This window comes from Mustela nivalis (assembly GCF_964662115.1).
Source record: "Mustela nivalis genome assembly, chromosome: 7".
NCBI classification, from domain to species: domain Eukaryota; kingdom Metazoa; phylum Chordata; class Mammalia; order Carnivora; family Mustelidae; genus Mustela; species Mustela nivalis.
The window spans coordinates 96,333,176-96,359,405 of record NC_139026.1 but is presented as its reverse complement, the minus strand read 5'-3'; the positions used below and the strand labels follow the sequence as shown (position 1 = coordinate 96,359,405).

Below are 26,230 nucleotides of genomic sequence, written 5' to 3'. Positions count from 1 at the left end.
ATTCACCATATTAAAAAATAAAGATGAAAAACCATTTAACCATCTTGATACAGAAAAAAACGTATTAAAATTCCACACCTACCCCTGATGAAAATATTTCCCAAACTAGGAATAAAATGGATCTTTATTCACCTGATAAAGGGTGTCTACAAAAAGCCTACAGGAAAACATCATTTTAATAGTGTAACTTCAGGACTACTCCCTTTAAAGTCAGAACAAGCCAAGGATGCCCACCATAGCCACTTCTATTGTACTGCAGGTATAAGAAAAATAAAATATATAAGGATTAGAAAGGAAGAAACCAAAGTCTTGCTATTTGCAGATGACATAATTATTCACAGAGAAAATCCATGAGAACCTGCAAACTATTAGGAATGAGAGTCCAGTAAAGCTGTGAACATAAGCTCAATATATAAAATTAATAATGTGACCATACCCCAGCAATACTCAATCAGAAAATGTAATTTTCAAAAGATGCCATTTACAGGACACCTGGGTGACCCAGTCAGTTGAGCATCTGACTCTTAATTTCAGCTCAGGTCATGATCTCAGGGTCCTGGGATTCAGGCCTACATCGGGTTCAATGCTCAATGAGAGGTCTGCTAGAGATTCTCTCTCTCTCTCTCTCTCTCTCTCTCACTGCCCCCCCCAAATGGATAAATCTTATCCATTTAATAAATAAAAAATAAATAAAAATAAAAAATAAAAGATGCCATTTATAATAGCATCAAAAACTATAAGGTACCTGTATGCTTGAAACATTTGCCTACACAAAGACACAAATAAAAGCTAAAAGATATCTAGAACTAACCTCACATGAGATATACAAAAGCTATCATAGAGAAAATTAAAGTCTTACTAAAGGACAAGGCAATAAGTAAATAGAAGTATACATTACGTTCATGGTGAATGAACAGTCAATATCATAAAATACCAATTCTCTCCAAATTAATATAAAATTCAGGGTAATTCCAATTAAAATCCCCAAGAGTTTTTTCACAGAACTTGTCCAACAATCTCAGTTTTGAAATCTGAAGGGAAAAAATGCCCATTATCAGATATCAAGACTTACTAAAAAGCTATAGTCCTTAAAACAATGTGGTATTGGTATAAGAATAGACAGACTAATGAAACAAAGGAGAAGCCAAGGAAATGCATATACACATATATGGCAACATGATAAATGCCTGATGTGGCACTACAAAGTATGGGCTGCTCAATAAATGAAGCTGCGACAGTCAGTTATCCAGATGAAAAATAGGTATATTTAGGTTCCAAGCTGACATGATAAATTAAATTAATTTATTGAATTAAAGTCCAACATATGAGAAGAAAACTTCTATAATTTGAAAAATATAAACAGGACCTTTCCCATTAACAAAAGACATAAAATATACAAACTTTAAAGAAAAAGATTGATATTTTTAATCATATTGGAATTTTTAAAATTTTAAGTTAAAAGTACATTGGCAATACTATGAACAAAAGAAAAAGACAGCTAAGATAGAGAGAATTTAGATGACCAAGGAAATAAATCTGGAATATATAAAGAATGCCTTCCTAACTCATTCTGTAAGGCTAACACTACCCTGATTCCAAACCCAGACAAAGATATTACAAGAAAACTATAGACCAAGATCCCTTGTAAATACAAATGCAAAATTTCTCAACAAAATACTAGCAAACCAAATTAAGTACCATATTGAAAGCAACATGCATCATGATTTATGTGGGTTTTATTCCAGGAATGCAAAGATGGCCCAATATACAAAAATCAATCTGCATGCCGCAATACATCACATCAAGAGAATGAAGAAAAAAGCATTATGATCATCTCAATTGATGTGAACAAAGCATTTGACAAAAGCCAACACACTTTCCTGATAAAAATCACTTCATAAACTAGGAATAGAAGATGATATCAACACAATAAAGGCCACGAAAGAAAACCCATAGCTAACATCATAATCAATGGTGAAAGACCAAAAGCTGTTCCACTAATAACAGGAACAAGATAAGGATGCTCACTTTATGCCACTTCTTTTTTTTTTTTTTTTAAGATTTTATTTATTTGATAGAGAGAAATCACAAGTAGACGGAGAGGCAGGCAGAGAGAGAGAGAGAGAGGGAAGCAGGCTCCCTGCTGAGCAGAGAGCCCGATGCGGGACTCAATCCCAGGACCCTGAGATCATGACCTGAGCTGAAGGCAGTGGCTTAACCCACTGAGCCACCCAGGCGCCCCCACTTTATGCCACTTCTATTTTACACGGTACTGGAAGTTCTAAGCAGAGCAATTAGGCAAGAAAAAGAAATAAAGGGCATTCAAATTGGAAAGAATGAAGTAAAATAAAATCGTCCCTATTCATAGCGATATGATATTACACATAGAAAATCCAAAAGAACATTCACACACAAAAAAACTGTTACAGCCAATAAATGGATTCAGCAAAGTTGCAGGATATAAAATCAACCTGCAGGGCGCCTGGGTGGCTCAGTGGGTTAAGCCGCTGCCTTCGGCTCAGGTCATGATCTCAGCGTCCTGAGATCGAGTCCCGCATCGGGCTCTCTGCTCAGCAGGGAGCCTGCTTCCTCCTCTCTCTCTCTCTGCCTGCCTCTCTGCCTACTTGTGATCTCTCTCTGTCAAATAAATAAATAAAATCTTAAAAAAAATAAAATAAAATCAACCTGCAAATATTAGTTGTATTTCTGTATATTTGTAATAAACAAGCTAAAAGTGAAATTTAAAAAAAATTTTCACTTACAATAGCATCAAAAAACAAACTACTTAGGATAAATTTATCCAAGGAGGTGAAAGACTTGCATATGGAAAATTACAAAATATTACAGAAAGAAATTATAGAAGATACAAATAAATGGAAAGACATCTTATGTTCATGGATTAGAAAACTTAAGATGGCAGTACTATACAAAGTGATCTACATATTCAATATAATCTCTATCCAAATCCCAATGGCCTTTTTTATAGAGAAAAACCCATTTTAAATTCATATAGAATCTCAAGGGATCTCATACACAGAACAATCTCAAAAAAAGAACAAAGTTGGAAGACTCAACACTTCCTAAATTCAAAACTTACTGCAAAGCCACAGCAATCAAAACAGTCTGTTATTGTCATTGGCATAGACAAACAGACCAATGGAGTAGAACAGAGCTCAGAAATAAACCCTAACATACTTGCTCATTTGATTTTCAACAAGGGTACTAAGATCATTCAAAAGGACAAGGATAGATTTAACAAATGGTGCCAGAAAAACTGGATATTTACATGCAAGTGAATGAAGTTGGATCCTTATCTTATTTTGTATACAAAAATCAACTCAAGGGATGCCTTCCTGGCTCAGTTGGTTAAGCACCTGCCTTTGGCTCAGCTCATGATCTTGGGGTCTTGCAATTGAGCCCTGCATGCGGGTCCTTGCTCAGGGAGCAGCCTGCTTCTCCATCTCCCTCTGCCCCTGCCCCCTACTTGTGCATTCTCTCTCTCTCAAAAAAAGTTAAAAAAAATTTTTTTTAATCAACTCAACCATGACCTTGAAATAGGTAATGATTTCTTAAATATGAGGCCAAAAGTACAGGCAATAAAAGAAAAAAATAGGCAAATTAGACCTCATCAGAACAGAAAATTGTTATGCATGAAAAAATACTATTAACAGAGTGAAAAAGCAGGGGGTGCTTGGTTGGCTCAGTTGGTAGAGCATGTGACTCTTGATCTCAGGGTCATGAGCTCAAGCCCCACATTAGGCATGGAGCCTATTAAAAAAGAGAGAGAGTAAAAAAGAAACCTACAGAATGGGAAAAAAATACTTGCAAATCATGTATCTGACAAATGATTACTATCCAGACTATATAAAGAACTCCCCACAACAATTTTTTAAAAATAGCCCAATTAAAAAATGGGAAAGGATTTAAATGGACATTTCTCCAAAGAAGATAAACAAATGGCCAATAAGTACATGGGAAGATGCTTAACATCATTTGTCATTAAGAAAATGAGAATCAAAACCACAATGAGATACCACTTCATACCCATTAGGATGGTTATTACAAAACAGAGTAATAATAAGTATCAGAGAGAGTGTTGAAAAACTGGGAGTTTTTGTGCGTTGTTAATGGGAATGTATAGTGCAGCTGCTGTGGAAAACAATTTGGCAATTCCTTAAAAAGCTACACAAAGAATTACCATGAGGTATATTTCTGTCCTAGGTATATACCCAAAAATAATTTCAAGCAGGGACTCAAAACACATGCTTATACACCAATGTTCATTGCAACATCATTCACAATAGCCAAAAGGTGGAAGCACCAAAATATCCACCCACCGATAGATGAACAGATAGGCTAAATACCATATACACATACAATGGAATATTACCAAATGTTCCACAAAAGGAATATGCTATAAAAAGAAATAAGATTCTGATACATACCACAACATGGATGAACTTTGAAAACATTATGCTCAGTGAAATAAGCCAGACACACACAAAAGGGCTAATATTGTGTGATTCTACTTATATGAGGTACCCAGAACAAGCAAATTCATAGAGACAGAAAGCAGAACAGAGAGTGGGGAAGGGGGAGAAATGCAGAATTATTTCTTAATGGGTATAGAGTTTGGGATGATGAAAAAGTTACGTAAATAGTGGTAATAGGTGTACAACATTGTTAATGCAGTTAATGCCACTGAATTGTACACCTAAAAATTGTTAAAATGGTAACTTCCATATCCATTTTGCCATAACCTAAAAAAATAATAAAAATAAATGAATACCTACACATTAAAAAGACATTGAAAAAATGGGCAATGCACCAAACTCACCAATAAAATATGCATTCCTGATTACTCCGTTATTCTACTTCTAGGTTTTTACCTCAAACTCTTGCACACTCACAATGACCTACATTGCAGCACTGTGTGTAAGAGCATTTGAGTTGAAACCCAACCATTCCTTAGTAGAGGGATAGTAAGTAAACAATGAAACACAACACAGCCATCAAAATCATTGAACTAGATCTCCATGTCATGTCACAGAACAGCAAACATTGATTAGTGAAAAAGCAAGTTTATACCACTAACGTTTAATTTTAAAATATAAAACAATATGTATTGTCTATGATATGTGTACAACTAACAAAAGTACAAAGCATGCATGGGGATGGTTGTGGTTGTTTCTGGCAAGGAGGGAGAGGAAAGAAATGAAAGGGAGGGCTTTAACTGTATCATTAGCATTTTGTTCCTTTCTGATGGCAAAATGTTAACATCTGTTTCCCTTGGCAGTGGATATATGGGTCTCTAGGACATTATTTTCTGTAAGTTTGTGAAATCTTAACATAAGAATTGAGATGGGGATTCAAATTTGTTTAATTCAAGGTGGCTAGTCATTCCCAAACTCCACCGGGACAGCACTTTTACCAAACACCATGCACACTACTCCTACCCAGGAGACATTGGGAAGACTGAACTTCACAGTGGTTGGCCTGGAGCGGGGAGGTTTACTCAATCATGAAGGCAATGAACTTGGGTGGTCTATCAGGATATAAGAACTAAAAAATGAGAAACAGCCAAACAGGAATGCCCTCAACTGTCTGCCACTAAAACCTCCAGATTCCCCAACAAGTCATTTCTGTGACGACCCTACATACGCTCAGAGTAACTGCTCCTGTGTTCCCTATCCCGGCCCTGCCCACATTCTCTTCCCCATCATTCTCCTGTGACTCAGTCTCTCCTTTCTGCCAGGTCCACCCAACAGCATTTACATATGCTCCCATCTTTAAGTGGTACTTAAAACAAAGTACCACTCTCCCCAACCTCATAATCCCTCTAACTAGGGCTCGCCTTTCACTTCCCCCTCACACTCAGACTTCTTCCACATATTCACCTGAAACTGCTGTAGCAAAGATCACCAATGACCTCTGCTCTGTAGCAAAGATCACCAATGACTCTGGGAGTAGAGGACTTAAACTTTTCATCTGGTTCCCATGCCAATGGTCTGAATTTTCATTTCCTTGTGCATGCATACTTTGCTTTTATTAAAATTCCCATGATCACCTACAAGCAGTTTTTAATTCTCTTCCCTGAAGGTTCAGATGCAACTGTTGCCATGGACCAGTCCCTCCTTGGGTTGCATCGCTGTATCTCCTTTGTGACCCCTTCTTCTCGGCAGAGCCCCCCTTCGGCCCATGCTTTCAACAATGGCTTTCTTAACATCCTGTTCCACTTTTCTCACTATTTACTGTTTCTTTGGGAGGATTTTACCCAGACCCTGACTCCAATTATAGCCAATATGTTAATGACTCCCAGCCCCCTGGGTTCAATTTGGATCTGTCTCCTGTGATCTAGACCCACAGATACAACAGCCTCCTCAGAAATCTCTTGAGTCTTCAGCCACCAAAATCATCATACTCAACACTAGAACCATCCTTTTCCTTCACCAGACCTATCCTCTTTCTACTATACCTAACTCAGTAACAGGAGCCACCATCCAGTTGCTCAAGCCAGAAACCCAAGAATCCTACTCTAGTGACTCTGTCCTCTAAATCTCCTCTGGAGTTCTCATTTCTTCATTCCTGGGCCACCTTCTTTTCTCACCTGGATTGCTGCAACCACCTCCTAACTGGCCTCCAACCATTTGCTACACTCCAGCCAGAGTGAGCTTTCCAAACCAAAATTGGATATGTCATCATTCTGCTTCAAATATTTCCCTGGCTTACCCCTTGGTTCTCAGATTGTCCAAACTCCTCAACATAGCTACAGAAAGTCAGAGCTTTCTGACATATAAACTGTCCCCTAACATTTGCTTAGCCTCACCTCCCACACTCCCTGCCTGCAATTCTCTCCAGTCACCGTGAATAGGAATCAATTGCCCCTTGCCTCCAGGCCTTTGGCACCTACCATACCTGCCACCTTCAATGCCCTCTTCCCTCTCCCACTCCTCTACCACTGCTAGACTAACTCCTCAGCCTTCAACTCTCAGTTCAAAGGTTACATTCTCCAGAAAGCTTCCCCTTTACCTAGACTTGGCCATATCTTTTACTGTGCGGCCTCCTACAATATTTACTTCACCAGTCAGTCTTTATCCTGCTTGTTGTGGCTGTTTATTTAATGTCTGTCTCCTGAGAGCAGGACTCGGTCTCTCAGTCACCATTTTATCCCCAGTTTCTATTACAGTGCTTGGCACAAGACATCTCTTCAATAAATGAGAGGAAAATGCAGTCTTTGCCCTTGGTTCTTAGCCTACTGAAGCTACAAATAATAATAAAGAAAGAGGGGAGCGTGGGTGGCTCATTTAAGCATCTCACTCTTGATCTCAACTCAAGCCCTGATCTCAGGGTTGTGAGTTCAAGCCCCACACTGGGCTCCATGCTGGGAATGGAGCCTACTTAAAAACAATAATATAAAGTAAGTGCTATAATAGGTTATATACGTGTGTAAATGCTTGTGGGTTGTATGGTCTGAATGTTTATGTCCCCCTAAACATCTATGCCCAATGAAATGGTATTAGAAAGTAGAACCTTTGGGAAGTGCTTGGGTTATAAGGGTGGAACCTTCACGAATGGGATTAATGCTCTTATCAAAGAGTTCCCTAGCCCCTTTCACCTGTGAGAATAAACAAGTCTACAACCTGAAAGAGGGCCCTCACCACACCACAGTGGCACACTGATCTCTGACTTCCAGGTTCCAGAACTATAAGAAAAAAATTTCTGCAGATAAGTTACTCAGTCTGCAGTATTTTCTTTTAGCAGCCCGAATAGATTAAGCCATGAATATATGTGGACGTAGATATATGTATATGAATGCTAACTAGAGGCGCCTGGGTGGCTCAGTCAGTTAAACGTCTGCCTCAGGCTCAGGTCATAATCCCAGAGTCCTGGGATCGAGCCCCGCATCAGGCTCCCAGCTCAGTGGGAGGCCTGCTTCTCCCTCTCCCAATCCCCCTGCTTGTGTTCCCTCTCTAGCTGTCACTCTCTCTATTAAATAAATAAAATCTTTTTTAAAAATGCTGAAGAAACCGTCTGGATTAGCCAAAAAAGTTCACATGAGATAAATGACATTTGAACTGCCTTATCACTTGTTCAACAAATAATTTCTGGGCACCTTCTTGGTGCCAGGCACCGTTCCAGGCACCAAGGATATAGCAGAAAATAAGACAGACAAAAAAATCTAAAAAAGTAAAGTCCCTGCCTTCCTGGAACTTATTCCAGTTGGGAAGACTGAGAGAGATATTAAACTTAAACAAATAAGATAACTTCAGGAAATGATACATGCTTTCAAGAATATAAAACACTGGGGCGCCTGGGTGGCTCAGTGGGTTAAAGCCTCTGCCTTCGGCTCAGGTCATGATCCCAGGACCCTGGGATCGAGCCCCGAGTCGGGCTCTCTGCTCAGCAGGGAGCCTGCTTCCCCTTCTCTCTCTGCCTGCCTCTCTGCCTACTTATGACCTCTATCTGTCAAATAAATAAATAAAATCTTTAAAACAATTTTTAAAAAGAATATAAAACCCTGTAGGTGTTTACCAGTAAGGGGACAGAAGGATGGGTGTGTTCTGTGTGCCTACTTTAGGGGTCCCTGTGCAGGTGTCACAGAGATATATAACCTTAATGAGGGGATGGAACCAAGCACCTGCAGATCTGGAGGAAGCTTTAGGCAGAGGAAACAACAAGACCCATTGATTCACAGAACAGAAAGTAGGCCAGCGGGGCAGAAGCACAATGAGTATTTATAGCTCCAGCCCAGACCTCATCCCTGAACTCCAGAATCACAGAGCCAACTACCAACTGGACATCACCACTGAAGGTTTATATCATTTTGACTTTTATATGTCTAACACCTACCTGCTTTCCTCTCCAAACCCATTCCTTCCCATTTTAGTAAATGACAGTTGCATTGTTCCAGCTGCTCAAACTAAAAATCCTGGAGTCATACTTGACTCCACCCCATATCTAATCCATCAGCAAATCTTATTGGCTCCACCTTCAAAATATATCCAGAATCTGAGGTCTTCCCACCACCTCCACGGCCACCCCAGTCTTGTTGAAGTATTTGGATGTTAGCCTTTGTGCAAGGCGGAATCACTGAAGGTTTCCCAAGACTGGACAGAGAAGTGACACTTGCCATAGAGGTGTTATGGGAGTCAACTCACACCAGTTCACAACAGCCAACTGGTAAATGTTCAGGATATGTTGCAAGATGGTTGACATCAGAGTGACAGCATGAATTTGGCCATGGTAGGAATATTTATACCACAGACATTGGCAAACCTGACAAATCAAGGCTCCCCCCTCCCCACCCCCAACTCTATCCTGGTGACCAGAGTCTTCAACAACTACCAGAACACAACTGCATGTGAAAATCTGTATTACAGAAAGATAATTCGTGTGTGGTCAGGTGTGTAATTCTGTTCTCTGTAGGTGGTTATGTTTGTGAATACACATTAGAAGCACCTGAAGAACCTTTCCCACCATACATCCACCTGCTTGCCTGAATTCAATTCAGGACCATTAGATCAGGAACACCTGTTAAGAGGCTGCTGGCAGTGATGCAGGTGAGAGATGAAGGTGCCAAGCACAGGAAAGAAGAAAGTGGTCAGAGAAATCTAAACAGAGAATGAACAGGCTTTGTCATTTATTCTGAGAAAACTAGATTCCTTTCCTTCACACTGCTCCTCAGTTTGTAGTTACAGACATTTCTGTAACTACATGTCTTAACATGTCTTCCTGTCTAGACTGAGGGCAGAGGCTGCATGTTTGCTGACCACTGTGTGCCCAGAGCAGAGCCCGGTGCCTATACCAGTACCACCTCACTGACAAGTCCCTCCATAAAGAAAGGAAGAGTCAGAAATGACGCTTAGGTGATAAGAGAAGAAACATGGAAAAAAACAAACAGGCGTGGCTAGGGGATCCGAGGGAAGGATTTGGGAAGTGTTGACTTTAAGTGCCTCAGACTATCCAGCTACCAGCTGGAAAAGGAGTCTTAAACTTAAGAGTTTTGGGTCTGGAGGAGACCTTCTGGAGTCTAACATGCAACCCTGCCCTCCTCCCTTAAAATCTAAATTGTCAACTTCCCTCCTGAGACTCACCCGAACCTCCGCCTCCCGTGGCCTCCCGTTGAGGTCGCACTTGGACCCATTGCCATAGGTCTGGCTGTGGTAGCGTTTCAGGCGATGCTGCTTGGAGGCCTGGGGAGGACATTAAGAAGGAGGGTGGGGGCAGAAGAAAGACCGCAAAGAGGAAGAATGGCACTTTGTCCTAATGGCCACCAAGCCCCAAGCAATATGTCAGCTAATTCCGCCCCTCCTCTTCTGATCAGGGCTTAGTCTACAGCCAGGACCCCATTCTCTCCCAATCCCAGACCCCTGCCACCTTGGCTGTCTCATCATCCCAGTCGAAGGCCGATTGGTAATAGCCGAGATAGAGGACTTCACCTTTGATCTCTGAATCTACAAGAGAAATCACAGTAGAGCACCATTACTCCCTTCTAAGAGGACCAAGAGGGAAGGGGACTGGGAGGGCAGGTCACCTTCCATGACGTGGTGCTGAGGGCTTAGAGAAAATGTAGCGTGAGTCACCTTCCATGTGGTACTGCTGGATGTGGCGTCCATAACAGAATTCATACGTCCACCAGTCCTTGGTCTGACAATAAAAAATGAACAATCAAGGGGATAGAGTGCAGATGTCTCTGCTTGGAACCTGAATCTCTCCTGGCTCCAAGACACATAACCTTTCAACTACTTCTCCTCCCACCTACTTCTGCACTCCATTCTCCAGATTCTCAGAGAGGAGCAAGGGCTGCTTTCCTTCTGTGACTGGAGAAATACCTCTAGGGTATGTTTTATACCTGTAGTCTTTCCACTCCCTTTCTAAAAAATTTTTTTAAATCCTCTTTCTTATCAAGATAAGAAATCGTGATATCCTTGAAGCACTCAGACCAGGAAAATAAAGAATATTCAAATACTAATTGAACTTCTACAACATTCCTTGTGCTGTTCTAGCCACTGGGGATACAGCCATGAACAAGATAAATTCTCTGACCTCATGGACTCACATTACAGAGCAAAATTAAATGAACTGATGATTCAGTTGGTAAGATGATTTCAGATCATGAAAAATGCTATGATGAAAATAAAATAGGATACTGGGCAGAGAGTGACTTTACCAGAAAGGCATCTCTAAGACAGTGTCCTTACTACCCACACTGACTCTCCTCAGGCACCTCAGTCTTGGCTAAGTATTACTCTACAATCTTCTATCCTAACCCTCCTCTACATTCAGCAAAGTGTCATCAGTAGTTGCAAGATTCTTTGCTTCTTTCCTGTCTGTACAATATGTCTGCTCCCCTAATGGCCTTCTTAACTCTCCCGAGGTCCTCTCAATCCCTCTTCATTCATGGGCACTCTGGCTCCCAGATAGATAGCCAGCTCCCAAGCCCTCATTCCACCCCCGCCCCCAACCCCTTTCACCTTCAGCAGGCAAGGAGCATCTTTCATTGGGCTCAACAACTCAGGGATCCCAGGCCCTCGGTAAGCAGGTGCCTCCTCCTCCCTTTCACGCTGGAAGTGAATAGCTCCAGCTGGCAGGCGACATTCATAGCGCTGTTTGTACTTAGAGGAGACAATCACCACGTCGGAAGCTTGGCTCTGGGAAAGAAGGGAGGATGGGGGGTGGGCAGGAAGGCAAACAGAGGCTGGGATTAGAGAGAACAACGAGACCCCTCTTCGGATCCTGGGGAAGAGCCCAGTCAAGTCAGAATGAGCCACCAGTCCTCCAGCTGTGTTTGGCGGGTGAGGGGAGAGAGCCCTCCCACTTCTTGCGGGGCGGAGTCTGGGTGCTCTGATCAGGAACTGAAGCTGACAGCGGGAAGCCCCACCCCTCCCAGTCCCTAGCCCCAGGGGAATGGGTCTCAATCAATGAGCCTTAAGAGTCATCGTAAAACTCCTACCTACTCTTCCCAATTCTTCTTAGGCTACCGCTGCAGACTCCACAGCTGCCCTTCTTCCTCCACCTTTTCCCTCTTTCCCTTACTCCAGACCCTGGCCACTCCACGCCTCCTCACCTGCCCTCCCATGACAGGCAATGGCAGGATCTCGATCCCATAACGCATCTCACTCAGCTCCTCTAGATTCAGGCTGCCGACACCGCCAGTCAGACTTGCGGGTAATAGGATCCCCAGAAGCAGCAGCCACAACAGACTGGACAGCAGCGTTTCCGCCGCCATCTTTCGTTCACCTTCTTACCCAGAGCAGCTCCTTCCGCCCTAAACCTGGCAGCGGCCTCACCCCGCCCATGAACGCCGCAAGGTCTCATTGGCTGGACAGCCTATCCCTCTCACCTACTCTGTTCCTATTTGTAAACATGGTCACGAAGCCCAGGGGGAGGCGGACCACGATGGCAAGCAAAACCGCTTACTGCTCCTGATTGGTCAGAGAGGCCAACCAATTATCGACGAGCTCAGACCCCCTCCCGGCCTCTCCCGTAGCCAAGAGAGGCGCGGGCTAATGCGCTGGCTCTTCGAAGTAATTTTTCTCTCTTCGCCCTACTGTCATGCGCGTCTCTCTCTCTCTCTCTCTCTCTCTCTCTCTCTCTCTCTCTCTCCCTCCCTCCCTCCCTCCCTCCCTCCCTCTCTCTCTCCCTCTCTCTCTTTTTAGACGTTTCTTGCATTGTAGACTGCTTCCGCCAGGTGGAGGATTGAAGCCAATGGGTGAGAAGCCAATGGGTGAGTGCACGCAAAACCCATGAAAGTTACTTAATACTTGTTGCAAAATAATTATGTAAAAACATTCCTCTTTTCACATATGCATACGGCTTTAGGGCAGTCTGGTAATCAGTGTCAAAACCTTTCTACGCGATCCTATACTTGTCTTCCAAAAAAAAATTACCCTAAAGAAATGAGAGTGGCATCCAGTTAAAGACTGGGGTTGGGGTGGGGGGGAAATTCCCGTGTTATCCTCCAGGCCCAGAAAGGGAAAGGAGACCACAGCAGCAATATTTTAGAAGCTAGAAAACAAATGGAGGAATGGTAACAGGCTTAGCAAACCCGAGAAATTTATTCCTAAACAAAGAGCATGAATATACTTTTGGAAAAACTCCTCTGGGGAATGTGACCAGTCCAAAAGACAAATCCCAAAGATACTTTCATCAGGGTTCTCTTAACGAAATAGACGAAAGAATCCTACAGTTAGGCCTTTGGCCCGCGTGTCCCAGCTCTCATAGGTCTTACCAACTTTTTTACTGTCCCCGCTCTAAAATAAAAGCAGGCAGCCAAGGATCATTAGACATTTAAGGAAATCCTTTAATATACAAGAAAAAAACCAAGCAGACAAGAAAAAAAAAGCAATTTAAGATTTTATTTATTTTGACAGAGATCACAAGTAGGCAGAGAGGAGACAGACAGAAAGGAGGAAGCAGGCTCCTTGCCGAGCAGAGAGCCTGATACGGGGCTGGATCCCAGGACCCAGAGATCATAACCTGAGCTGAAGGCAGAGGCTTTAACCCACTGAGCCACCCAGGCACCCAAAAAAAAAAAAAAAAAAAAAAGGCAATTTAGAAGAAACAGAAATTACAAGGGAGAGGGGTCCCGGGTGGCTCAGTTGGTTAAGTGTCTGCCTTGCCTCAGGTCATGATCTCTGGGTCCTGGGATCAGGCCCCACATGGGGCTCTTCGCTCAGCAGGAGTCTGCTTCTCCCTCTCCTTCTCCCTCTCCCTCTGTGCACTCTCACTCTCACTTTTATTTATAAATAAATAAAATCTTAAAAAAGAAAGTGCAAGGGAGAAAAACTTTAAAATAAGACAAACCAAAAAAATGCATCATTAATATCCTCAGAGAAATAATATATTATATCCATAAAATAACAACAGGAAGCTATTTTAAAAAGTAATTACTATGACCTGGTGATTCATTGACCTGTACCCCTGGGGCTAATAATACATTATATGTTAATAAAAAAGAAAAAAATTATTTTAAAAATGTAATTACTATGAAGATAAGCAAAAAGAGCTCTTGGAAATCAAAACTATGATAGCAGAAACAAAAATTCAATAGAAAGAATGGGGAGTAAAATTGAAAACAAATTTCCTCTACTTAAGGAAATCAATAAAAATTAGAGGATCAGCCCAGAAGGTTGAATATCTGAATAATGGGAGTTGTAGAAAGACAAAGAATCAGAAGGGAAGAAACAATTAAATCAGTTATTCAAAAGTATGCCCCTGAAATGAACAACTGAGACTCTAAATTATAAGGGCACACTATCCAGCAAAACAAATCAGACAAGACAAGACAAATCACTATTCAGCAAAACAAATCACACCAAGACACATCATTATAGAATTTCTGAACACTGGACACAGAGAAATAATTCTAAAAGCTTCCAAAGAGAAAGAACAAGTTGCATACAAGGATCAAAAATCAGAGCATGGTGGTTTGCCTGAGTGTCTCAGTAGGTTAAGCATCTGCCTTCGGCTCAGTTCATGATCTCAGGGTCCTGGGATCAAGCCCTGCATTGGGCTCTCTGCTCAGCAGGGAGCCTCCTTCCCTCTCTCTCTCTGCCTGCCTCTCTGCCTACTTGTGATTTCTCTCTCTGTTGAGGAGATAAATAAAATCTTTAAAAAAAATCAGAATGGGGCACCTGCGTGGCTCAATCAGTTAAGCATCTGACTTCAGCTCAGGTCATGATCTCAGGGTTTGGGAATCAAGCCCCACATTGGATTTTGCCCTCAGCAGGGAGTCTACTTATCCCTCTGTTCTTCCCCCCATCTCGTGCTCTTTCTCTCAAAAAAAATAAATAAATAAATAAAATATTTTTAAAAAGTCAGAACCGCATTAGGCTTACCAATTCAACCAAACTGTAAGGTAGAAGGCAATGGAAAAATGCCCTAAGGACTACAGATATTGTAATTGTCTGACACATATTATGAAATAATCATGCTTACTGAAAGAAATAAAAGAACACTGAAAGTACGTCAGAAAACAGAATGATCTAACATTTAAAATAGTTTCTAGAAATGAAAAGGCAAAGTTTTAAGTTAAAAATTGAATAGATTAGTAGTTTTAAGAAGCAATTATTCTTCATAGAAGAATTCCAGCTAATAAATGCAGAAGGAATAATAAACTGTCATTACATTGCAGTTCTAATGAATTAATTTAGGCAATAGTCATTAATGACTGTCAGAAATATTATGTAAGAAGCTTATAGGTGAATCAAGCCCATACCATGTGCATACACTGATAACTTAACATCATGAAAAGAGAAACAATAAAACATTATGTGCTTTTTTTTTTTTTTTTTTTTTTTTTGACAGAGAGAGATCACAAGTAGGCAGAGGCAGGCAGAGAGAGAGAGAGAGAGAGGAGGAAGCAGGCTCCCCGCTGAGCAGAGAGCCCGACTCGGGACTCGATCCCAAGACCCTGAGATCATGACCCGAGCCAAAGGCAGTGGCTTAACCCACTGAGCCACCCAGGTGCCCCCATTATGTGCTTTCTTAATGGGATACAATAGGAACCATAGAGCATTATCTAGGAAGGATTCTTGCAAAAAAAAAAAAAAAAAAAAAAACCAAAACTGTAAATATAACTATCAGCTTACAGAAGTATAAGAAGTAGGAGATTATATTAAACAACATCATTAGGAATATAACCAGGAATAAAATAGAATCAATGCCTCAGTTTCTTCAACAAAAACATGCAAGGAAAAATGGGGAGAGGGGAGAACTGTTATGGAATAAAAGAGGCTTAAGAAATATATCAACTAGGGGGCCTGGGTGTCTCAGTTGGTTAAGTGTCTGACTCTTGGTTTTGGTTAAGGTCATGATCTCAGGGTGATGAGACTGAGCACCATGTTGGACTCCACACTCAGCAGGGAGTCTGCTTGAGATTTTCTCCCTCTGCCTTTCTCCCTGAGCATACATCTCTGGCTCGCTCTCTCTCTGTCTAGTAAATGAATAAATCTTAAAAAAAAAAAAAGGAAATATATCAACCAAATGTAATATAGACTTTGTTTGTGTTCTGAATCAAATTATCTATAGAAAAACTTTTATGAACTCATTAGGAAAATTTGGACACTTGTTGGATATTATATAATAGCAAGGTATCATTGTTAATTTGTTGGATGCAATAATGATGTTATGATTTTTTAACTTTTTTTAAATTAACATATAATATATTATTAGCCCAGGAGTACAGGTCTGTGAATCGCCAAGTTTACACACTTCACAGCACTCACCATAGCAGATGTTATGGTTTTGTAAAAAAAAAATTGTCCTTATCTCCTAGAGATACATACTCATGTACTTACCAATGAAATGGTATAATGTCTAGCATTTGCATTAAAATAATTCTCTGGGAGTCTGAGAGAAATCGTTGGGGGAGACATGAAATAAATTGACCGTATTTTATAATAGTTGAAGCAGGATGATAAGTACATGGAGACTCATTTTACTTTACTTTTGATTGTAAATTTTCTTTTAAAAAACTCAAAAAGCAGGCACCTGGGTGGCTCAATTGGTTAAGCAGCTGCCTTCGGTCAGGTCATGAACCCAGGGTCCTGGGACTGAGCCCCACATCGGGTTCCTTGTTCAGCAGGGAGCCTGCTTCTCCCTCTGCCTGCCACTCCCCTGGCTTGTGCTTGCTCTCTCCCCACCCCCATGTCAAATAAATAAATAAAATGTTGGAAGGAAGGAAGGAAGGAAGAAAGGAATTATAAACAAAAAATAAAAAAATTTTAAAAACCTCAAGGGGCGTCTGGGTGGCTCAGTGTTTTGCGCCCCTGCCTTTGGCTCAGGTCATGATCCCAGGATCCTGGAATGGAGCCCACATCTGGCTCTCTGCTCAGCAGGGAGCCTGCTTCCCTCTCACTCTGCCTGCCTGTCTGCCTACTTGTGATCTCTGTCAAATAAATAAATAAAATCTTTAAAAAAAAATGAAAAACAAACAAACAAAAACCCTCAAAAAGCAGTTTGGATTCACCTGAAAATAGAATTAGTGAACAAGAAAATAGACTGGAAGAAGTTATTCAGGCTGAAATACAAAGCAATAAAGAGAGGAATATGAAAGAGACAATAAGACATACAGAGAGTAAAGTGGGAAATATAACTAATTGGAACTCAAGGAGAAAAAGAGAATGAAGCAAAAGTAACACTTGAGCATTTTCCAAAACTAATGAAATATACAAATCTACAGATTCAAAAGGCCTAATGAATTTCAAGCAGAATAGATGAAAAAAAAATGTATTCACAGACATATCACAGTAAAACTGAATAACACTAAAGAAAAACAGAAGATCTTAAAATCATCCAGAGTGTGGGTTATCTGGTGTATGCATTTATCAAAACTCTTTGACCAAAAAAAAAAAAAAAAAACCCTACTCTTTGATCTACAGCATATAAGTCCTGTATATGTAAATTTTACCACGATAAAAATAAAATTAGATGAAAAGCAACCAGAGAAACAGATTGCCTTCAAAGGAGCTGCATAAGATTGAGCTGACTTCTCAATGGCAATAAAAACCAGAAGACAATAGATGGTATCTCAGTATGATGAAAGAAAATAATTTCCACTAAGAATGGTATGGCCAGTGAAAATTCATCTCAATAATGAGGGCAAAATACAATATTTTCAAATCAAACAGAAACAAAAGCCCAGGAGATTTACAATCATCGGGGTCTCATTAAGGAAAATTCTAAAAGATGTATTTCAGGCAAAAGAACAAAGATTCTTGATGGAAAGTCTGAGATGTAAGAAAGAATGAATTGGAGAATAGGTAAAAATCTTGCATGATCATTGGCAGTAAAAAACAATACTAAAATCTTCTGGGAGTATAATAACTATTAAGATAGAATGAAAACACATCAAAACAACAACCTATACATTGGGAAGTCAATGATTAAAATTAAATTGATCAGACAACAAGGAGAAATAAAAGGTATCCAAATTGACAATGAAGACGTCAAACTTCCTCTATTCACAGATGACATGATTCTTTATATGGAAAACCCAAAAGACTCCACCCCCAACTCATACAGCAATTCAGCAATGTGGCAGGATACAAAGTCAATGTACAGAAATCAGTGGCTTTCTTATACACTAACAATGAAAATACAGAAAGGGAAATTAGAGAATCAATTCCATTTACTATAGCACCAAGAACCATAAGATACCTGGGAATAAACCTACCCAAAGAGGTAAAGGATATGTACTCGAGGAACTACAGAACACTCATGAAAGAAATTGAAGAAGACACTAAAAGATGGAAGACCATTCCATGCTCTTGAATCGGAAGAATAAACATTGTTAAAATCTCTATACTGCCTAGAGCAATCTATACTTTTAATGCCATTCCGATCAAAATTCCACCAGTATTCTTCAAAGAGCTGGAGCAAATAATCCAAAAATTTGTATGGAATCAGAAAAGACCCTGAATCGCTAAGGAAATGTTGAAAAACAAAAATAAAACTGGGGGCATCATGTTACCTGATTTGAAGCTTTATTACAAAGCTGTGATCACCAAGACAGCATGGTACTGGCATAAAAACAGACACATAGACCAGTGGAACAGAGTAGAGAGCCCAGATATGGACCCTCACCTCTATGGTCAATTAATCTTCGACAAAACTGGAAAAAATATACAGTGGAAAAAAGACAGTCTCTTCATTAAGTGGTGCTGGGAAAACTGGACAGCTATATGTAGAAGAATGAAACTCGACCATTCCCTTACACCGTACACAAAGATAAACTCAAAATGGATAAAAGACCTCAACGTGAGACAGGAATCCATCATAATCCTAGAGGAGAACATAGGCAGTAATCTCTCCCATATCAGCCACAGCAACTTCTTTCAAGATATGTCTCCAAAGGCAAAGGAAACAAAAGTGAAAATAAACTTTTGGGACTTCATCAAAATCAAAAGCTTCTGCACAGCAAAGGAAAGAGTCAAAAAACAAAACAAAACAAAACAAAACAAAGAGGCAACCCACAGAATGGGAGAAGATATTTGCAAATGACAGTACAGACAAAAGGTTGATATCCAGGATCTATAACGAACTGCTCAAACTCAACACACACAAAACAGACAATCATATCAAAAAGTGGGCAGAAGATATGAACAGACACTTCTCCAATTAAGACATACTAATGACTATCAGACACATGAAAAAATGTTCATCATCACTAGCCCTCAGGGAGATTCAAATTAAAACCACATTGAGATATCACCTTACACCAGTTAGAATGACCAAAATTAGCAAGACAGGAAACAACATGTGTTGGAGGGGATGTGGGGAAAGGGGAACCCTCTTACACTGTTGGTGGGAATGCAAGTTGGTGCAGCCTCTTTGGAGAACAGTGTGGAGATTCCTCAAGAAATTAAAAATAGAACTTCCCTATGACCCTGCCATTGCACTACTGGGTATTTACTCCAAAGATACAGATGTCATGAAAAGAAGGGCCATCTGTACCCCAATATTTATAGCAGCAATGGCCACCGTCGCCAAAGTGTGGAAGGAACCAAGATGCCCTTCAACGGACAAATGGATAAGGAAGATGTGGTCCATATACACTATGGAGTATTATGCCTCCATCAGAAAGGATGAATGCCCAACTTTTGTAGCAACATGGATGGGACTGGAAGAGATTATGCTGAGTGAAATAAGTCAAGCAGAGAGAGTCAATTATCATATAGTTTCATTTATTTGTGGAGCATAACAAATAGCATGGAGGACATGGGGAGTTAGAGAGGAGAAGGGAGTTGGGGGAAATTGGAAGGGGAGGTGAATCATGAGAGACTATGGACTCTTAAATACAATCTGAGGGGAATGAAGTGGCGGGGGTGGGGTGGGAGGTTGGGGTACCAGGTGGTGGGTATTATAGAGGGCACGGATTGCATGGAGCACTGGGTGTGGTGCAAAAATAATGAATACTGTTATGCTGAAAATAAATTAAAAATAAATTAAAAATAAATTAAATTGTTCTAGTTTTCTTGTATTGTCTACAAGGAGGATGTGCTGATTATCCTATGTCTTCCAAGCTTCACATCCACCATTCTATCACAATCCACTGTGATTCTATATATCACAGTGATGCTGGAATTACTATTCTGAAAAATGTTTTATTTTTTAAGTAGACTTTACTTTTTACAGAAGTTTTAGATTCACTAAAAAATTGAACGTGAAGTACAGAGTTCCCATATAACCCCTGTTCTCACACGTGAACAGCCTACCCTACTATCAACATCCCACACCAGAGTGGTACACTTGTTACAGTGAACCCATCTGACACATAACTATCACTCAAAATTCACAGTTTACACTGGTGTTCACTCTTGGTGTTGTAAATTCTATGAATTTGGCAAATGAATAATGACATAAATTTACATTAATAGTCTCATGCAGAATAGATTCACTGTCCTAAAAATCCTCTGTGATCACTCTATTCATCCCTCCTTCCGTCCTAACCCCTAGTAAACCCTGATCTTTTATTGTTTGCCCAGTTTTGCTTTTTCACAATGTCACATAGTTGAAATCATACAGTTTGTAGCCTTTTCAGATTAGTGATATGCACTTAAGTTTTCTTCATGTCTTCTCATGACTTGATAGCTCATTTATTTTTACCCCTCAAAAATAGTCCATGTCTGGGTATACCACAGTTTATTTATCCACTCACCTACTGAAGGACACCTTGGTTACTTCCAGGTTCTGGCAGTTATGAATAAAGCTGCTATAAACATCCATGTGCAGGTTTTTGTGTGCACATAAGTTTTCAAGTCATTTGAGTAAATACCAAGGAGTGCAATTGCTGGATTGTATGTTAAGAATACAATGTTTAACTTTATAAAAATATGCCAAAGTGTCTTCCAAAGTGGCCATACCATTTTGCATTCCAATCAGCAATGAATGAAAATTCCCGTTGCTCCACATTGGCATTTGGTGTTGACAGTGTTCTGGATTTTGGCCATTCTAATAGGTTTGTAGTGGTATCTGATTGCTGTTTTAATTTTCAATTCCTTTATGACATATGATGTGGAATATTTTTCATATACTTACTTGCCCTATATTTATCTTCTTTGGTGAAGTGTCTGTTCATGTCCTTTTCCCAATTTTTAATCAGGTGTTCATTTCTTATTGTTGAATTTAAGGGTTCTTTGTGTCATTTTGAGTAACATCCTTTTAATCAGATATGTCTTTTGCAAATATTTCTGCCAGTATATGACTTGTCTTCCTTTTCTATTGATGTTGTCTTTCAAAGAGCAGAAATTTTTTATTTTAATGAAATACAGCTTATAATTATTTCTTTCATGGATGGTGTCTTTAGTGTTGTATCTAAAAAGTTATCGCCATACCCAAGATCACCTGGATTTTCTATGTTATTTTTTAAAGATTATTTATTTATTTATTTATTTGGCAGAGAGAGAGAGAGAGAGATTACAAGTAGGCAGAGAGGCAGGCGGGGGGGGGGGAGCAGGCTCCCCACCAAGTAGAGAGCCCGATGTGGGATTTGATCCCAGGACCCTAAGATCATGACCTGAGCCAAATGCAGAGACTCGATCCACTGAGCAACCCTGGTGCCCCCCCCTTTTCAAAGATTATTTACTTATTTATTTGGCAGAGAGAGAGATCACAAGTAAGCAGAGAGGCAGGCAGAGAGAGGGGGGGAAGCAGGCTCCCCGTCTGTTATTTTTTAAGGAATCTATAGTTTTTCATTTTACACCTAGATTTATGATCCATTTTGAGTTAATGTTTGCAAAGTGTGTAAAGTCTATGTATAGATTCTTTTTCTCTTTTTTGTGTGTGGATGTCCAGTGGTTTCAGCACCATTTGTTGAAAATATTCTTGATTGTGTTGCCTTTTCTCCTTTCTCAAAGGTCTGTTTAACATATTCATGTAGGTCTATTTCTGGGGTTTCTAGTCTGTTCCATTGATCTCTTTGTCCTTTCAGCATTATCACTACATTTTGATTACTATTCTTTTATAGGAAGTCTTATGTAGTGTTAGTCGCTGACTTTGTGCTTCTACTCTAATATTGTGCTGGGCATTCTAGTCTTCTGCTTCTCCATGTAAACTTTAGTATCGGTTTGTCAATATCCACAAAATAACTTGTTGATATTTGGAGTGGGATTGTATTGAATCTATAGATTAAGTTGGGAAGAACTGACATCTTGAAAATACTGTGTCTTCTTATCCATGAACATGGACTATCTCTCCATTTATTTAGTTTTCATTGATTTCTTTCATCAGAGTTTTATAATTTCCTCATAAAGATATTATACACATTCTGTTAGATTTGTACCTAAGTATTTCATTTTGGAGAGTGGTAATATAATGGTACTGTGTTTTTAATTTCACATATTACTTGTTCATTGCTGCTATGTAGGCAAGCAATTGACTTTCTTTTTTTTTTTATTGTATTAAAATTCAGATAACATGAGACTCCTGGGTGGCTCAGTTGATTAAGTGGCTGCCTTCGGCTCAGGTCATGATCCCAGGGTCCTGGGATCGAGTCCCACATTGGGCTCCTTGGTCAGCAGGGAGCCTGCTTCTCTCTTTCCCTCTGCCTGCCACTCTGCCTGCTTCTGCTCTTTCTCTCTCTGTCAAATAAGTAAATAATATCTTAAAAAAAATCAGATAACATGCAATTTACCATCTTAACTATTTTTATGTATTTTTAAGATTTTATTTTTTTTATTCATTTTATTTATTTTTTAAGTTTTTATTTATTTAATTGTCAGAGAGAGAATGGGCAGAAGCAGGTAGAGTGGTAGGCAGAGAGAAGCAGACTCCCTGCTGAGCAAGGAGCCAGATCTGAGTCTTGATCCCAGAACCCTGGGATCATGATGTGAGCTGAAGGCAGACACTTAACCAAATGAACCACCCAGAGGCCCCTATCTTAACCATTTTTAAATGTACTGTTTAAATCAAAACCACAATGAGATACCACCTCACACCAGTCAGAATGGCTAACAAGTTAGGAAATGACAGATGTTGGCAAGGATGCAGAGAAAGGGGAACCTTCCTACACTGTTGGTGGGAATGCAAGCTGGTGCAACCACTCTGGAAAACAGCAGGGAAGTTCCTCAAAAAGTTGAAAATAGAGCTACCCTACGACCCAGCAATTGCACTACTCGGTATTTACCCTAAAGATACAAATGTAGTGATCCAAAGGGGCACATGCACCCAAATGTTTATAGCAGCAATGTCCACAATAGCCAAACTATGGAAAGAACCTAGACGTCCATCAACAGATGAATGGATGAAGAAGATGTGGTATATATATACAATGGTATACTATGCAGTCATCAAAAGAAATGAAATCTTGCCATTTGCGATGATGTGGATAGAACTAGAGGGTATTATGCTTAGCAAAATAAGTCAATCACAGAAAGACAACTATCATATGATCTCCCTGATAATGAGGAAGTGGGGATACAACATGGGGGGGTTTGGGGGATAGGAAAAGAATAAATGATACAAGTTGGGATCAGGAGGGAGACAAACCATAAGAGACTCTTAATCTCACAAAACAAACAGGGTTGCTGGGGAAAGGCGGGTAGGAAGAGAGTGGTGGGGTTATGGACATTAGGGAGGGTATGTGCTATGGTGAGTGCTGTGAACTGTGTAAACCTGGCAATTTACAGACCTGTACCCTTGGGGCTAATAATACATTATTAATATGTATTATGTATGTATGTTAATTTAAAAATTTTTTTAAAAAATTTCTAAAAAGATAGGTACTCTGTAGCTTGCTTCCAGTAGGGATTTTCTTTTTGTTTTTCAATAGATTTTCTAGGTGTTTTCTCAGAAACACCTGCCTCATGCAAATCAGTTCCTTTGACTTCCAAAGCTATTGTTTCTATAGGGCCTTTGACAGCCTCTATTAAAAAATCAAAAACTGAAAAAATAATGTACTGTTTAATGGCATTGAATACATTCATATTGTGGTAAAGCCATCACCACCATCCATCCCATAAACCCTTTTCAACTTGTAAAACTGAAACTCTATACAGTTTTCTCTGCTATCTGAAAGTAGAATGTTCTTATAAACCTTTCATAAACCAAAGCACTGTAAGGCGAAGAAGCAATTACCATTAATTTGTGTGGAAAACTTTTTGAGTGTTCCCAGATCCAAAAAATAACCTACCAAATCATACCAAATAACATGTGAAACCTAAAATAACACTAAAAATATAGCAACAGCAAGAATGATATGATAAATACACAGCCTGTATAAGGTGGAAGTAATATATGTACAGTGTAGTTTTACTCAGAAGTAACGGGGAAGTCAACAAGCACACTGGAAACTGAGAGGGGCCGATTATGGCTAAGTCATTTATTGGAGTCAGGGTGGTGGAAGATACAGAATCCTAGGGTATAGCAGAGTGAGAAAGAGGTTCATCTATGAATATCTCATCATTGTCTGAATACATCAGGGCAGGCAGATTACTATCATCTACAGCTTCTTGTCTGTCTGCCTTGATGTCAAAGGTCAAGGTTTGTCATCTGCTGTGATTGATATGGCTGATGTGGAAGGCTTGAAATATGACTGTATGCTTGACTGCTTAGCCTACACATTTTTGTATCCTACAATTCTTGGTAGGCACTCAAAACATCCTACAAACCCGTCCTAAACCTATATGCCCTTTCAAAATGAAAGGTATATTTTTCTGCATTTATTGCAGCACTACCAATCATAGTGAAAATCTCACATGTGCTTCACTTTCAAATCCTGGATGACTTCACTTTCAGGCAGTTTGCTATTGCATTCACTTTGGAGTGGTATCCTTTCCTCTTATGGTTGTATCAGCTTTTCGTCCGTCAGCTCTCGGTCAGTGGATGCCAAAAGCTCTTATCACCTTCATTAACTTTCACAATATCACCATATTTATGGTTGGCTTGAAGGCCTTAAAATCATTGACCTCTTTGGGACACAGTTTTCTCCATATGCCATGTCTCATTGAGACGGCTGGCCTGTCCCTAGCATCTCCACGGTCGGCAATGGCCAATTTTATCCTGTAGTCTCCAGATCTCTCATAAAGATGCTTCAGAGTTGCCCTCCCTGTCAGCAGCACTTGCAATAAAATGCATCACATTTTGCATATTGTAAGCAAAGCCTTAAGTGTGGCTGTCAGGCAGGTCACACAGTTGCAGCAGTGATGTCATATTCAGTGTAAGAACACAACACAAGTGTTGCCACAATACTCAGCAATGCCAGGTGGATGAGCAGCGTACCTAGCAACAGAAGACACTTATTATCAAGGTTATTTTCTCTATGGTATATGTCAACAAAAGGACTACTGTATGCACTCATGTACTCAGAAATACATCACCTGGGTATTACAACCGTTTCAATGTGAACAAAACACAACAGAAAGTGTATTCTTATCAATGCCTTTAGGTGCCCTAGGATTTTCTGAATGCTACACTAGTAGAGGCCTGAGGACAGCATATCAGTGGTATTAATAATAGGCATCAGGGTCAACCTGTCCTTTGATGCCTTGTGTCCCTTAGCCTGCTTTTCTTCCGTTTAAATACATGTCTTGCTCAGCAGTTTTTTCCTATACGTTGCATTTGTCACAGTTAAACATTTGCTTACACAAATAATCGCCTTCTGTAACTACCATCTTCAGTTCTTCTAGGAAATTTTTGGTGGCTTCAGTATCAGCTGAAGCACCATCTTCAGTGGCCTTTAAGCTGGGAAACTGTCCTTGCCTCAAAAACCAATCAAACCACCTATGACTATCTTTAAATTCCACTTTCTTTTTTAAAAAATTCTATTTATTTATTTATTTGAGAGGGAGAGAGAGAGAGAGAATGAACGGGGGTGGGGCAGGGAGAGGGGCAAAGGGAGAGGGAGAAGCAGACTCCCTGCTAAGCAGGGAGCCCAGCTTGTGTTGATCCCAGGACCCAAGATCATGACCTGGGCCTAAATCACATGTTTAACCAACTGAGCCACCCAGGTGCCCCTAAATTCCACTTTCAAAACACTTTCATCACCATCATCTGGTGCTTTCTTTTTCAGTGCATAAGAAGACTGATTTATTTCTTCTTAAGTATAAGATAACTGAATGCCACACTTTGTACACCCATCAATCCACTCAAGCAATAGATTCCATCTTATCCATTACTGGATGCTGACAAAAAGAGACCTTTGCTACTAAGAATCGATAGTAACTTTGACACTTTTCAAGATTCTTTCTCTGTGTGTACATAGTATGGATGGTGGATGCATGTGAGTTCA

At 40.1% G+C, this 26,230-nt stretch overlaps 1 protein-coding gene across 4 annotated transcripts in view; it reads right to left on the bottom strand.

Moving 5' to 3' along the window:
* OS9 (OS9 endoplasmic reticulum lectin) overlaps window positions 1–12,675 on the bottom strand; it is a 30,277-nt gene extending 17,602 nt beyond the window's left edge. For 2 of the 4 annotated variants that reach the window (XM_082741982.1, XM_082741984.1), the window contains exons 1-5: window positions 12,068–12,272; window positions 11,475–11,651; window positions 10,584–10,647; window positions 10,378–10,454; window positions 10,095–10,193 (exon numbers count right to left, since the gene is read on the bottom strand). In XM_082741982.1, coding sequence (XP_082598108.1) covers window positions 10,095–10,193; window positions 10,378–10,454; window positions 10,584–10,647; window positions 11,475–11,651; window positions 12,068–12,229 — 579 coding nt within the window. In that variant the 5' untranslated portion in view covers window positions 12,230–12,272. Of the gene's footprint in view, window positions 1–10,094; window positions 10,194–10,377; window positions 10,455–10,583; window positions 10,648–11,474; window positions 11,652–12,067 lie in introns of all 4 variants that reach the window. The other 2 variants (XM_082741985.1, XM_082741983.1) reach the window with 2 other exon arrangements.
* Between the last annotated feature and the right edge of the window lie 13,555 nt (window positions 12,676–26,230).